Source organism: Cetorhinus maximus, chromosome 24, assembly GCF_964194155.1.
Source record: "Cetorhinus maximus chromosome 24, sCetMax3.hap1.1, whole genome shotgun sequence".
In the NCBI taxonomy this organism is placed as follows: domain Eukaryota; kingdom Metazoa; phylum Chordata; class Chondrichthyes; order Lamniformes; family Cetorhinidae; genus Cetorhinus; species Cetorhinus maximus.
Window position 1 is genome coordinate 20,557,597 of NC_135902.1, and position 15,394 is coordinate 20,572,990.

General features: G+C 44.4%; 1 protein-coding gene across 2 annotated transcripts in view; it reads left to right on the forward strand.

Moving 5' to 3' along the window:
• LOC144699686 (baculoviral IAP repeat-containing protein 8-like) overlaps positions 1 to 15,394 on the forward strand; it is a 44,865-nt gene that overhangs the window by 19,025 nt on the left and 10,446 nt on the right. For both annotated transcript variants that reach the window (XR_013580587.1, XM_078570826.1), the window contains exons 4-7: positions 4,561 to 4,600; positions 7,051 to 7,260; positions 7,484 to 7,552; positions 14,046 to 14,248. Coding sequence is in view for 1 of the 2 variants with exons in the window: in XM_078570826.1 (XP_078426952.1) it covers positions 4,561 to 4,600; positions 7,051 to 7,260; positions 7,484 to 7,552; positions 14,046 to 14,239 (513 nt within the window). In the remaining variant the exon portion in view is untranslated. The remainder of the gene's footprint in view (positions 1 to 4,560; positions 4,601 to 7,050; positions 7,261 to 7,483; positions 7,553 to 14,045; positions 14,249 to 15,394) is intronic.

Genomic DNA, 15,394 nt, shown 5'->3' on the forward strand with positions numbered 1-15,394 from the left:
AACAAGCCCAGTCGGCCTAATTTTTCCTTAGAAGACAACACACTCATTCCGGGTATCAATCTAGTAAACCTCCTCTGAGCTACCTCCAATGTATTTACATCCTTCCTTAAATAAGGAGACCAAAACTGCCCACAATATTCAAGGTGCAGTCTCACCAATGCCTGTATAACTGAAGCATAACATCCTTACTTCTATGTTCAATTCCTATTGTAATAAAGGATAGCATTCCATTAACCTTCTTAATTTCTTGCTGTACCTGCATACTAACTTTTTGTGACTCATGCACTAGAACACCAGATCCCTCTGCACCTTGGAATTCTGCAGCTGTTCTCCATTTAAGTAAACCTCTGCTTTTTTTTATTCTTCCTGCCAAGAACAACTTCACATTTTCCCACATTATACTCCATCTGCCAGATTCTTGCCCACTCACTCAATCTATCTATATCCACCTGCATTTTCCTTATGTCATCTTCACAACATACTTTCCTACCTATATTTGTCTCATCTGCAAATTTAGCTACCATGCCTTCACTCCCCTCATCCAAGTCATAGATATAAGTTGTAAAAATTTTAGGCCCCAGCACAGACCCCTGCGGGTCTCCACTTGTCACATCTGCCAATCAAAGACCCATTTATGCATACTCTATGTTTTCTGCCAGCCAGCCAATCTTCTATCCATGCTAATAGGTTACCCTCTACACCATGAACTTTCATTTTCCGCAATAACCTTTGGTGTGGCACCTTATCAAATGCCTTCTGGAAATCCAAGTACAGAACGTCTACAGGCTCCCCTTTATCCATGGTGCATGTTACTCCTTCAAAGAATTCCAATAAACTGGTTAAATATTATTTCCCTTTCATGAAATCATGCTGACTCTTTCCAATTACCTTGAGTTTCTCTAACTGCCCAGCTATAACCTCCTTAATGGTCAATTCTAACACCTTCCCCACGACAGACATCAAGCAAACTGACCTATAGTTTACTGTTTTCTGCTTCCCTCCCTTCTTGAATAGAGGGGTTATATTTGCTACTTTCCAATCAAACAGAACCTTTCCAGAATCTAGCGAATTTTGGAAAATTAGCACCAATGCACCTACTGTCTCATAAGCCATCTCTTTTAAGACCCTAGGATGAAGTCCACCAGGACCTCCATGGAGACTTGTCAACCTGCTGCTCTATCAGTTTGCTCAGCACCACTTCCCTAGTGATTGTAATTTCACCAAGTTCCCCTCTTCCTTCCATCTCCTGATTTACTGCTATTGCTGGAATGTTTTTTGTATCTAGAACTAGGGGTCACTGTTTAAAATAAAGGGTCGCTCGTTTAAGACAGAGGTGAGGAGAAATTTTTTCTCTCATAGGGTCGTGAGTCTTTGCAACTCTTCCTCAAAAGGCTGTAGAAGCAGAACCTTTGGATATTTTTTTAAGGCAGAGCTAGATAGATTCTTGATTAACAAGGGGGTGAAAGGTTATCTGGGATAGGCAGGAATGTAGGGTTGAGGTTACAATCAGATCAGCCATGATCTTATGGAATGGCGGAGCAGGCTCAAGGGCCCGAGTGGCCTACTCCTGCTCCTAATTCGTATGTTTGTATCCTCTATAGCAAAGACAGAAGCAAAATATTTGTTCATTTCACCTGCCATTTCCTTATTATCTAATATTAGCCCCCCGTTGTCACTCTCTAGAGGACTAACATTCACTTTACCTACTCTTTTCCTTTTTAAGTACCTGTAGGTTAGCTTCCTCTCATACTCTAATTTCTTTCTCCTGATTAACCTTTTAGTCATTCTCTGCATTTTTTATAGTCTGACTAATCATCTGACCTGCCACTCACCTTTGCCCAGTTATATGCTTTTTCCCTACATTTGATGCTTTCCCTAACTTCTTTAGTTAACCACGGATGGTGGGTCCTCCTCTTAGAATTTTTCTTTAAAGAAGAAATATACTTATTCTGAATACTCTGAAATACCCCCTTAAATGTCTGCCACTGCTTCTCTATTGATCTATCCTCTAGCCTAGTATCCCAGTTCACTTCAGCTAGCTCAGCTTTCATGCCCACGTATTTGCCCTTTTTAAATTGTAAATAATTTTAAATTGTATATTAGACCCACTCTTCTCCCTTTCAAACTGGATGTAAAATTCAATTACATTGTGGTCGCTGCTACCTAGGGGTGCCTTCCCTCTGAGGTCATTAATTAATCCTTTCACATTACACAATACCAAATCTAATATAACCTGCTCTCTGATTGGTTCCAGAACTTGCTGCTCTTAAAAACAACCTTGAAAGCATTCTATGAACTCCTCATTCAGGCTACTACTGTCAATCTGATTTTTCCAGTTTATATGTAGATCAAAATCATCCATGATTATTGCCGTCCCTTTATCACAAGCACTCAATATTTCTTCTTTTATACCTTGTTCGACATTGTGGTTACTGTTAGGGGGGCTGTAGACCACTCCCGCTAGTGACTTCTTTCCCCTACTATTCCTCATCTCCACCCAAACCAATTCTACATCCTGATCTCCTGAACCAAGTTCATCTCTAAATGTTGCACCAATGCCATCCTTGATCAACAGTGCTACCTCTCTACCTTTACCCAGCTTCTTATTCTTCTTGAATGTCATATACCCATCAATATTCAGGACTCAATCCTTGTCATCCTGCAGCCACATCTCCATAATGGCTATCAGATCACATCTATTTACTTCAATGTGCACTATCAACTCATTTGCTTTATGAATGCTATGTGCATTCAGATACAGAGCCTTTAGTTTTGTCTTTTTGTTATCTTTGTAACATCTAGTCTTGACTTTTGGTGCATTCTTAGGTTTTATCTCTCTGACCTTTCCTGCTATTCTATGACCCTCAATTCCTATACTATTATTATGGTCTCCTGCCTTGAATCTACCCCTTGATTTGTCACATCAATCCAAGCTTGATCCCTCACCAAAGCTGTCCTTGCCCACAGTTTCATTTTATTCTTCATTTTGGCTTGATTCATCACCTTGCCTCCCTTGTTTATTTTAAAGCCCGTTCTACTTCCCTGGTTATGTGATTCGCAAGAACACTCGTCCCAGCATGGTTCAGGTGTGGACCTTCCCAATGGTACAGCCTCCACTTTCCTCAGTACTGGTGCCAGTGCCCCACGAAACGAAACCCACTTCTCCCACACCAGTCTTTGAACCACGCATTCATCTCTCTAATCTTACTCACTCAATGCCAATTTGTATGTGGCTCAGGTAATAATCCAGAGATTACAACCTTTGAGGTTCTGCTTCTTAATTTTGTACCTAGCTTGTCATACTGACTATGCAGAACCACCTTCCTTGCCCTGCCTATGCCGTTGGTGCCTACATGGACCATGACAACTGGATCCTCCCCCTCCCACTGCAAGTTCCTCTCCAACCCTGTGGAGATGTCCCGAACCCTGTCACCGGGTAGGCAACACAGCTTTCTGGCCCATAGCTCTTTGCTGCAGAGAACAGTGTCAATCCTCCCCACCCCCCAACTATACTGTCCCGTACTACGACTGCATTCTTCCTGTACCATTGTGCTGCAGCCAACCTTGCAGAGCTCGCTTTTGTCCACACAAGTTGTGAGCATCTCAAACCTGTTTGACAATTGCAAAGTCTGAGGCTCCTCCACTACTTCCTGCTCAGTCCCAGTACCTGCCTCACTCACAGTCACATCACCCTGTCCCTCACTGCTGACCCAAACAGAAGACCCCATTCTAAGAGGCATGACCGTCTTCTGGAACAAAGTGTCCAGGTATTTTTCCCCTTCCCTTATTTTGCACAGTGTCTGCAGTTTGGCTTCCAGATCAGTAATCCTAATCTGGGATTCCTCTCAACTACTTACATTTTCAGCAGATGTGCTTGTCATGGATCGCCTTGGTGTCCAAATGTTCCTACACTCCACAGCTGCAACATAACACCTGTCCTGCCATTATTACTTCCCCATGCACCAAATTCCCATGTGAACCTAATTAACTACTCATCCCTCTCAATCCTGCGTAGTCACCTGTATTCTCATGACCCACTTACTGATTACAGTAAAGGTGTTACAAAAATGTGACTTATGTGTGTATACATGGGTTTGAATGTCTATGTGTGTATGTCTATATGTGTCTATGTGTGTGTACTCACTTGTATATGTATATGTGTGTGTGTGTGAGTGTGTACTCATCTGTATACGTATATGTGTGTCTGTTTATGTGTGTATATTTTACTACAGTAAAGATACTATATAAACGTCAGTTGTCCAGTGTCTGTATGTTTGCACATGTATATATGGGCTGGATTTTCCCAACCCTGTGGCAATGTGGTTGGAGGTGGGGGTGCTGGGAAAATGTGGGGAGCTGAGTTGGGATAACTCCCTGATGCATTCCTGTTTCGGAGGAGCTTTCCCAGGGGCTGCCTGGGAATGGAATCGGCTGCCTGCTCCATGGAATTGAGAAGCAAATTAGGGCAATTAAGATCCCACTTAGGAGCCATTTTGCATTGACGCTAGTATTTTGCCACTGTCAGGGTATGAGGTTGTTGATTGTTGTGTTTTCTTGTAGTTTCAGGGCGAATCTCAGCCACAAGCACCTGCCAGACAAGGTGTGTTTTTCAAATACATTTTCTTAGCTGGGTTAGCCAGAAATCTGTTGTAAGAAGCCAATAAGGATATTTCCTTTTCAAAGTGGGGAACTGTACGAAATGGTACTTTTCAGATATTATATAATTCTTAAAGAATTAGAAGGCACTTCAACATTTCTAACTTAAAATGTAATTCATCTTTTATATTTTTCTAATTCTTTCCGTTTTACTAAAATTTTCATGTTTAATTTCTCTCAGCGCAGAAACTGGTTATCAGCTTCAGTGACGGTTTCTACTTTAAGCTCCTTTTCCTTTGTCTTTTTTTAACTGTCTGCTCTCTATGGCAACTCATCTCTGTCCTAAAATAAAAACAGAAAATCCTGGAAAAACTCAGCAGGTCTTCAGGGTCATACGGACTCGAGACGTTAACTTTCTTTATCTCTCCACAGATGCTGTCAGACCTGCTGAGTTTTTCCATACTGTTTTTATTTCAGATTTCCAGCATCCACAGTATTTTGCTTTCATCTCTGTTCTTCTTTATCTTAAGCTTCCATGCCTGGGATTGCTCAGAAATGCAATTGTGGTCCCCATCACTGATGATCTCAACCACTCTGATACCCCACTTCTGACACCACCTAATTCCAGGAGTCACAGATTTTCCAAAAGGGGGGTCAGAGTCATAGGTGATTTTAAAGTAATTTATTAAGTAGTTTATTAAGATGAAACAGCTTACATATGACACATAAGCTAAATAGACACGAAAAACATAGGACCCGTGATAGGTGAGAGCAGTTTACTGATCCCAGAGGACCAACAGACGGATGGTGCAGAGCAAGTGTTGATCTCCGTAGCTTGGGGTGGCACCCTTCTGCCCTCCAGCTGAATTATTAGGATGCGTTTGTCCCGGTCTCCCTCGCTCTTCCCCAGTCTTCCTCCATCTGAAGAAGACAACTGTCTGATAAGGACTGCCCCCTTCCTTTCCGAGCACCCGTTAATATACTTCATTTCTAGGTGCTGGCTGTTTACCCCATGTTAATCACTCATTCAAGTAGTTCTGGCCAATGGCTAAAAGACAAGTACTCAAGGTGTCACCTCCTTTCTGTCCATCACTTAGGCTGAGGTCATCTTTTAACTTATCTCATACTGGGTGCCATTTGGTAACTCCTGCCAGACATTTGTATCAATAAGAGAATAGACAAGGTGCTACAAGAATCCCTGACAGCACCTTTCTCATTGGCTACTATCTTTGTTTACCTCAGACACCGACTGCTAGGGACTGTGTTTTTCCAGAGAGGGTTTTGCCAGATGGCCTCAACTGTGCCTGCTAAATCTGTGAGAATTCTATAATATTCTGAAAAGTACCATTTCTTATAAAGGGGCATGTCTGTCCGAGGGGATCTGTCCTAGGAGAGTCTGCTGGTGCAAGTCTGTCCATGGAGAGCCTGCCCGAGGAGAGTCTCTCCAGGGAGCGTCTGACCGGGGATATTCTGCCCGGGGAGAGTCACTCCATGGAGCACCTGTCCAGAGAGCGTCTGTCCAGGAAGAGTCTGTCCAGGAAGCATCTTCCAAGGGAGAGCCTGTCCAAGGGACTGTCGGGCCAAAGGGAGTGTATCCGGGGAGAGTCTATCCCAGGAGAGTCTGTCTGGGAAGAACTTACCCGGGGTGAATCTGCTCGGGGAGAATCTGTCCAGGGAGAGCTTGCCCGGAGAGAGTCTGAATTTGTGTTGCTACTTTTCAGGACTTTCCAAAGTGATTCAAACAGAATTACATTGAAATTCACAACTAATGAAATACTTCAGGATTGTAGTCATGGCAACCAAACTGTACACAGGAAGATCTCATAAACTGATCAGATATTCTGTTAATAGTGATGTTGATTTAGGGATAAATATTGGCCAGGATACTGGGCAGAACTCAAAAACAAAAATACCTGGAAAAACTCAGCAGGTCTGACAGCGTCTGCAGAGAGGAATACAGTTGACGTTTCGAGTCCGTATGACTCTTCATCAGAACTAAGGAAATAGAGAAATGAGGTGAAATATAAGCTGGTAGAGGGGGGTGGGACAGGTAGAGCCTGACTCTTCTTTGAAATAGTGCCAATGGATCTTTTACGCCCATCTGAGGGGACAGACAGACAGTTTAACATCTCATTCAAAAGACAGCAGCTCAGACAGTGCATAACTCCCTCAGTGAAGTGTCAGCCTGGATTACGTGCTCAAGTCCCTGGACTGTCTTTCTGGTTGAGAGGTAAAAGTGCCTCCACTGAGCCAGATCTCCTAATCCCAAGGGGAAGGTTTTTATAGGAGGGCAATTGTGGAAATGAGCCCAATAAAATGGCCAAACAGCATTCCACATTCCCACCTTTATCAACCTCCTGCCTCAGGAGGATCTTCAAAGGGGGAGGAAACAGGAGATGAAGAGACAGTAGAGAAGCATGCTTAAAGTCTCACCGTAAATGTATCTCCCTGCAGATTTGGTTGGAAACACGGCACTGTCTCCTCTCATGCAGTCCACTGTGGTTCAGCGTGTGCTGCAGATGGGGTTTGATCGCAGTTTGATAGAGACTTTGGTTAATAGCAAGTACCTGCTGTCTGGGTCACAGTACAGCTCAGTCAGTGACCTTCTCTCCGATCTACTAGGGGCCGAGGAGGGAGGAAGAGAAAGGAGACAACTAAACACAGGTATTGACTTTAAAAAAAAAAACAAGCTCCTCTTGCTTCCTTTCTGAATTTTTAGCTGAATTTCATGTTTGATTGGGTGGTTTTGACTGTAAAGTGACGATATTGTGCTTTCACAGTGAGATACTCCATTACCAAATAAGGAGCATCGCTGGCAAAGCTCGGGATGTATTCATCAAGGATCAATTACAGACCCTGGTAGTGATTGATGATTTTGTTTCTGCAGGGGTTGACCAGAGGCCACGGGAAGCCAGACCTGCTCCAAGTGAGAGGAGAGAAGCAACAACTCAGAGGAGTAAGCTGCATCTTCAGAGAGTCTAAACCCAGGGTGCTCTGGTGGCTCAGGGTCTCAGATATGAACAGTGTTCTCTGCTAGGGCACTGACAGTACTCTTCCAATTGAACTCATCATCCCCAGAATAGGGTTAGAATTGGAGGAAATGGAGCTGGTTGGGCGGGGGTTGGGGAGGTGGAAGTGACAGCCAGGTATCTTGCTCTTGATTGCAGGTCATTGACTGACCCTTGTCCCAACTGGGAAGCTTGTGTCAGGATTTCAGTGTGGACAGGGTTAGAGCTGACACTCATGCTGGTTACAATTGAACAGCCTGCCCAGTTTTACATTTGAAGATTGGCTGCTTGACTGATGTACTCCTTGATTAAAGAGTCTGCGGTTATAAGGTGGACCAGATGTGTCATCTGTATATCTGGCTGCTACTTATGTGGCCCAGAGTAGATCAGCCATGATTACCAACCCAGGGGGCTGATTCTGTATAGTAGAAGAACTTTCAACCCTTCTAGATAAGACCACAGTGGCCAAACTCACAATTAATGGCCTTTCAAAAAGGGGGTCAGGAACCTGACAGCTGGATTAATTCTGGGTCCCCACCCCATGTCTGAATTGTGTTGCTCTCATATTGCTATGTTCAAATAATAATGCCCTAATTGGGCAGGAGGTGAGCCAGACACCCAAAAAGAGGTGTCGAGCGCCTCTAGGAGGTGGAGCTCCCTGCCTGGCACCCGCAGCAAAGGCAGCTGGAGTTATTGATAGAGGCTGCCGCTGTCTTGCTGAACAGAGCAGAAGACCAGGACCTGGAGCATGGAGGAAAGTGGCCATGGACACCAAGTCAAGGTGCAGCACTCAACCCAGTACTGGTTGACTCCTCAAATTTCATTTCACCACAAATAGAAACAATTAGGCTGTAGTAACTTCTATGCGTTGGCAATCAATTGCCACTCCACTCCTAGTGGCTGCACCTTTCTACCCCAACCTTACAACAGCACTACAGTTCCCGAGGCCTTCTGTTGAGGGCAGCAGAGTCAGAGGTAAGGAAGCCACACCCTGCTTTTTACGACACAAGCTGCTGTAAAGCAGGCAGGTTTAAAGATCCAGCTATTACTATAAGAAGCCAGGTACTCAGTAAGTGTGTAAGGTAAGTGGCTAGGATTGAGCGCAGAGGGTGGATTGTTAGGGCGGGGTTTACGATGGTCAGCGGTGGGGGGTTGATCAGTGAGGGAGTGGTTAGTGAGAGGGGTAGTCAGTGGAGTGGGTTGGGTGGTCAGTCGGGGGCTCAAGTGGTTAGTGGGGGTGCTCAGTGGGGTGGTGGGGAGGGAAGTCGGGGATTGGGGGTATAGTTGGGGGCGGGGGTGTTGTCGGGGGCTGGGGAGGTAGTCAGTGATGGGGATGTAGTTGGGGGGTTGAAAGGGTAGCCAGGGGGTGGGGAGGGCAGTTGGAAAGGGTCAGGGTTAAGTCAGGTTGGGGGTTTAACCAGGGGGTGGGGAGCGTAGTTGGGGGGGGGCGGGGTGTAGTTGGGGATGTGGGGAGGGTAGTTGGGGGGGTGAGGAGGGCAGTTGGGAATGGTGGGAGTTTAGTCAGGGTGGGTGGATAGTCGGGGTTCCCATTGGGGTTTGGGGGAGAGGGGTGAGTCCCGTTGTGGGGGAGCCATAGGATAGTCAGGGGGGTGAGGGGAATAGTCAGGGGGAGTTGGGATGTAGTCAGGCTGTCCCCTTGGGGGTCAGAGGATTAGTCAGTGGGGGGTGTGGGGTAGTTGGGGGTGCCTCTGGAGACTCCGCAGGATTCAGTACTATGATTATCCAGGAGTTGGAAGTTGTTTTAATTCTTCTAACTTTGTAAGGGTAATTATTGCTGTAAGACATCCAGGCTTGGGCTGACAAGCGGCAAGTAACATTTGCGCCACACAAGTGTCAGGCAATGACCATCTCCAACGAGAGAGAATCCAACCATCACCCCTTGACATTCAATGGCATTGCCATCACTAAAGCCCCCACTATCAACATCCTGGGGGTTACCATTGACCAGAAACTGAACTGGACTAGCCATATAAATACTGTGGCTACAAGAGCAGGTCAGAGGCCAGGAATCATGCAACGAGTAACTCACCTCCTGACTCCCCAAAGCCTGTCCACCATCTACAAGGCACAACTCAAGAGTGTGATGGAATACTCTCCACTTCCATGGATGAGTACAGCTCCCACAACATTCAAGAAGCTGGACACCGTCCAGGACAAAGCAGCTTGCTTGATTGGCACCACATCCACAAACATTCACTCCCTCCACCACCGACGCACAGTAGCAGCAGTGAGTACCATCTATAAGATGCACTGCAGGAATTCACCAAGGCTCCTTAGACAGCACCTTCCAAACCCATGACCACTACCATCTAGAAGGATAAGGGCAGCAGATAGATGGGAACACCACCACCTGGAAGTTCCCCTCCAAGTCACTCACCATCCTGGCTTGGAAATATATCGCTGTTCCTTCACTGTCACTGGGTCAAAATCCTGGAACTCTCTTCCTAACAGCACTGTGGGTGTATCTACACCACATGGGATGCAGCAGTTCAAGAAGGCAGCTCACCACCGCCTTCTCAAGGGCAATTAGGGATGGGCAATAAATGCTGGCCCAGCCAGTGAAGCCCACATTCAATGAATAAAAAAAACACCAGTCAGAAACTCGGAACCATCTGAAGTTTGCGATTCAGATCAGAGTATCAGGTGTTTCGCAGTGCAGGATAATTGCCCAATGGAAGTTTGAACTTCCTGGGCAATTGCCATGCAATCCTTACATGGGGACCTCTGGCAGGGGTCCCCTAGTGTATCTTTGGGATACTCCCCACCCCCAGGTACAATGCCCTGGAGCTTGGAACTTATGGGCAAAACTTTCTTTTGCCCCACGGCTGTGCGCTAACATACACCAGACTGATTGGGATCTCCGAAATCAGAGTTCAAAACACCCCAGCCCCTTAACAACTTCTTAAAGGAGCTCCTAATGGGCCATTAATTGGAGGAGAGCAACTCCTTATTCCCTTCCCCCTCAACACCTCTTTGAAAATTCGAAACTATCCCGGAGGCATTAGGATGCTGAAATGACCTCCAAGACCCCAATTTTCTAAGAGCTGATGATATCGCTGCCAGGCTCTGTCCATGCCTGCTGGCAATAAGCTGGTCACCACCTGAATTTCACTCAGGGAGTTAACTGTTCTGTAGAAGGTGGTATTCTTGACAGTGAATGGCATCACATTTGATAGCATCAGTTGATAAACAGTGAGAGGCCGAGACTGTTTCCCTCATGGATTGCAGTGTAATTATGATGAGAAGATACAACTCTTTTTTCAGAGCTGAACAATTGCCATCTCTGAGAAAGTCGCATATCCAGCTGAAGGGGTATCTCAGTGAGTCATCCTATGAAGGATCGCTGTACTCCGGTGTGGCACCAAGTCTTACCCATCACCCGATACTCATTGACTGACATTTGCTCCACATCCCCCAATGCTTCAAAATTATCATCCTCGTGTTTAAATCTCTCCACCACCTTGCCGCTCCCTATCCCTGTAATCTCCCTTGGGCATTCATCCTCCTAAACCCTCCGATCCTCCTACCCTTGCACCTTGTGCATTCTTCTTCCCTTTGCCCCAGCTTTGGAAAAACAGCTTTCAGCTGGCCCGGTTCCAATCTATGGAATTTATTTCCTAAATCCTTTGCCCTTCCTTGCCTCCTTTAAAACCCACTCTTTGATGGGTTCTCTTTTTGGTTTTTTCTCCATCATGACTTGGTGTTCATTTTCCTCAAAGTCTCATTCAAACACTGCGAGATGTTCTCTACGTTAGAGGTGCCATAGACGGCGGTTAGTGTTGATGGTGTAACAGTTAGTGTTGATAGTGTAACAGTTAGTGTTGATGGTGTAACAGTTAGTGTTGATAGTGTAACAGTTAGTGTTGATGGTGTAACAGTTAGTGTTGATAGTGTAACAGTTAGTGTTGATGGTGTAACAGTTAGTGTTGATAGTGTAACAGTTAGTGTTGATGGTGTAACAGTTAGTGTTGATAGTGTAACAGTTAGTGTTGATGGTGTAACAGTTAGTGTTGATAGTGTAACAGTTAGTGTTGATGGTGTAACAGTTAGTGTTGATAGTGTAACAGTTAGTATTGATAGTGTAACAGTTAGTGTTGATGGTGTAAGAGTTAGTGTTGATGGTGTAACAGTTAGTATTGATAGTGTAACAGTTAGTGTTGATGGTGTAACAGTTAGTGTTGATAGCGTAACAGTTAGTGTTGATGGTGTAACAGTTAGTGTTGATGGTGTAACAGTTAGTGTTGATAGTGTAACAGTTAGTGTTGATAGTGTAACAGTTAGTGTTGATGGTGTAACAGTTAGTGTTGATGGTGTAACAGTTAGTGTTGATAGTGTAACAGTTAGTGTTGGCATAGTTAATAGTGTCTGGACCAGCATCTGAGAGACATGTAAAGAGAGTTTGACATTCCAGTGACCATTCACAATTTGTTTCCACAACAATTTTATTCATTGTTAACTAGGTGGATTCTACTTGCAGGGGGTGTGAGGGGTGGGGGGTGGGGGGTGGGGGGGGGGTGGCAATGGTGTGGGTTGCTGATAGTAATCAGTTTAACTAAAAGCCGACACTGGAGTCAGGCTTTTGGAAATAGGGAGCTGTGAAAGCTAGGGATAGTCAGACAGCAAAGAACGAGGAGAATCATAACATGAGAGAGGGAATTTTAAAATTACTGAAGTAGAATGATGCACTGAAGTGGGGTGGCATGGTAAATTTATTATTTTACATGATGCCAAGTTGTATTGCTGTAAATACATGAAACATTTTTTTTCCTTTATTGTTTCATGGGATGTGGACATCACTGGCAAGGCCAACATTTGCTCCTTGAAATGAATGGCTTGCTAGGCCATTTCAAAGGGTAGTTAAGAGTCAACCACATTGCTGTGGGTCTGGAGTCACATGTAAGCTAGACATCAGATTTCCTTTCCTAAAGGGCATTAATAAACCAGATAGGTTTTTACAATTGATGATAGTTGTCATGGTTACCTTTACTAGTTTTCAATTCCATTTTTTTAAAAATTGGATTTGAACCTGTATCCCCAGGGCATTGACCTGAGCCTCTGGATTACTAGTCTGGTAACATTACCACTACACCACCATCTCCCCTAACCACAACTATTGTATTGTCCACTCTGATGTAAGCAGCTAAATAATCGTATCAAAGCATCTAGGGGCACCGATACAAAATTCATTAATATTAGCAACATAAGTAAATAAGGCCATTAAAAATAAAGCAAACCACTGGGGTTTATTTTAAAGGGGTAGAATTGAAAAGTGGGGAAGTTATGCTAAACTTACATTGAACACTTGGTACCGTTCTGGTCACCAATTTATTAAAAGGATATAGAGGCGCTAGAGAGGATGCGAAAAACGATTTATAAGGATGACAACAGAACTGCAAAGTTACCCATCCGGAAAGGACGAACAGGCTGAGGCTCTGTTCTCTTGAAAAGAGAAAATTGGAATGTGAGCTAATAGAGGTCTTTAAAATGAAAGGATATGATAGAGCAGACACAGGGAGAGTGTTTCCACTTGTGGGGAAGAGCAAAGCTAGAAACCATTAAATTATACAGTAATTAAATAAGAAATTAAATAGAAAATTCAAAAGAGACTTCTGCACCCAGAGTGGTGAGAATGTGGAACTCGCTACACAGGGAGGTGAAGGTAACTGGTATGGATGCATTTAAGGGGAGGCTAGATAAGCAAATGAAGAAGAAAGGAATAGGGGGTTATGGAGAATATAGTTAGATGAGAAAGGATGGGAGGAGGCTTGAGTGAATCATAAACATGCACATGGACTGGTTGAGCCAAATGGTCTGTTTCTGTGCTGTATATTCCATAATTCACCTGATGGTAACTCGGACAACCACTGGGGAGACTGAAGAAATGAACATGTGACAATTACAAGTATTCCGTCCAGATCACAAGGGGATGGATGTTAATTCCCTAGGCTACACCACTGTACAAGAAGACATGTGATTCTATGATTCAACTCCCATGCACGTAAAACACTGACAGGAGAGTCTGCAGGAGATCTGACTTTCGAACGGTGATGTTAAGTGAAGAACACGAATTGTTAACGTGACCATTTTTACTCTCGATTTTAATGCAAACATTACCTTTTTTTAATGAATTAGTATTTCCACTAAAGCAGCAGACAGAGAAATTCTGCTGACCTGATACACTGCAGTAATGTGGGGTTTGGTACACAGTCTAAGGATGGATTGGAGGCAATATACTACAGATAACCGGAGATATATCTCAGGAGCAGTGGGGAAGATCAGTGCTATCTCCAGCTAGTGACCAGGTACAGAGTAACATCCAAAAGCAGCTGAAAAGAGGTTACAATCCACTGTAACTTTATACATGATGTGATATAGTCAGTAGAAGTGGTCTAATTATCCTGTGTCCACGTATGTTTACAGGCTTGAGTGCTGAAGAACAACTGCGTCAGCTCAAGAACGAACGAACCTGTAAGGTGTGCTTGGATAAAGAGGTCTCCATTGTTTTTATACCTTGTGGACACCTGGTTGTATGCAGAGACTGTGCTCCCAATCTCCAGAACTGCCCGATATGTCGAGCTCTCATTAGAGGCAGCGTACGAGCCTTCATGTCCTAACATCTGCAGGTACAGGAACATTCTCCAGTATGAGACCAGCCTTGCTCTATAGTCTGTTGGTGAGGAAGGTAGTTCCGTGCTCCATTATTTCAGGAAACACACAGCCACTGCTCCACAGAGGGAGAGAGTACCACCGCTGTCTGCCCCTATTTCTCCAATTCCTGCTGTTGTTGTGGGGAATTGTCAACTGAAATTCAAGCATTTCCTCCACAAGAAGGGCAAGAAGATTTCATGCAAGATCAGCTTCAGACCATACACAATGACTCCTGTTGATCAGGCTTAGTGTACCTGGGTAAAGTGCCTGGATGAGGTAACCTTAAAAGAACATAAGAACATAAGAACTAGGAGCAGGAGTAGGCAATTCAACCCCTCGAGCCTGCCCCGCCATTCAATACGATCATGGCTGATCTCATTTCGGCCTCAACTCCAATTTCCCGCCCTCTCCCCATAAACTTTCAACCCGTTACTAATTAAAAATCTGTCTATCTCCTCCTTAAATTTATTCAGCGTCCTGGCATCCACTGCACTCTGAGTTAGTGAATTCCACAGATTCACGACTCTTTGAGAAAAGTAATTCCTCCTCATCCTTGATTTAAATCTACCACCTCTTAGCCTAAAACTATGGCCTCTCGATCTAGAATGCCCCACAAGGGGAAACATCTGCTCCACGTCTACTTTGTCTATCCCCTTTAGCATCTTATGTACCTCAATTAGATCTCCTCTCATATACCCTCTCATATACTCTAGCGAGTATAGGCCTAAACTGCTAGACAAGCCCCATATTTTTGAACCTCCTCTGAACCCCCTCCAATGCAACTACATCCTTCCTCAAGTAAGGGGACCAAAACTGTGCACAGTACTCCAGGTGCGGTCTCACCAATGCCTTGTACAGTTGCAACAACACTTCCCTATTTTTATACTCCACTCCTTTCGCAATAAAAGCCAAAATTCCATTTGCCTTCCTTATTACCTGCTGTACCTGCATACTAGCTTTCAGTGATTCATGCATGAGGACACCCAGATCCCTCTGCACTGAAGCATTCTGAAGTTTCTCTCCATTTAAATAATAAGTCACCTTTTTATTCTTCCAACCAAAATGGATAACCTCACACTTATCCACGTTAAACTCCATCTGCCAAATTTTGGCCCATTCAC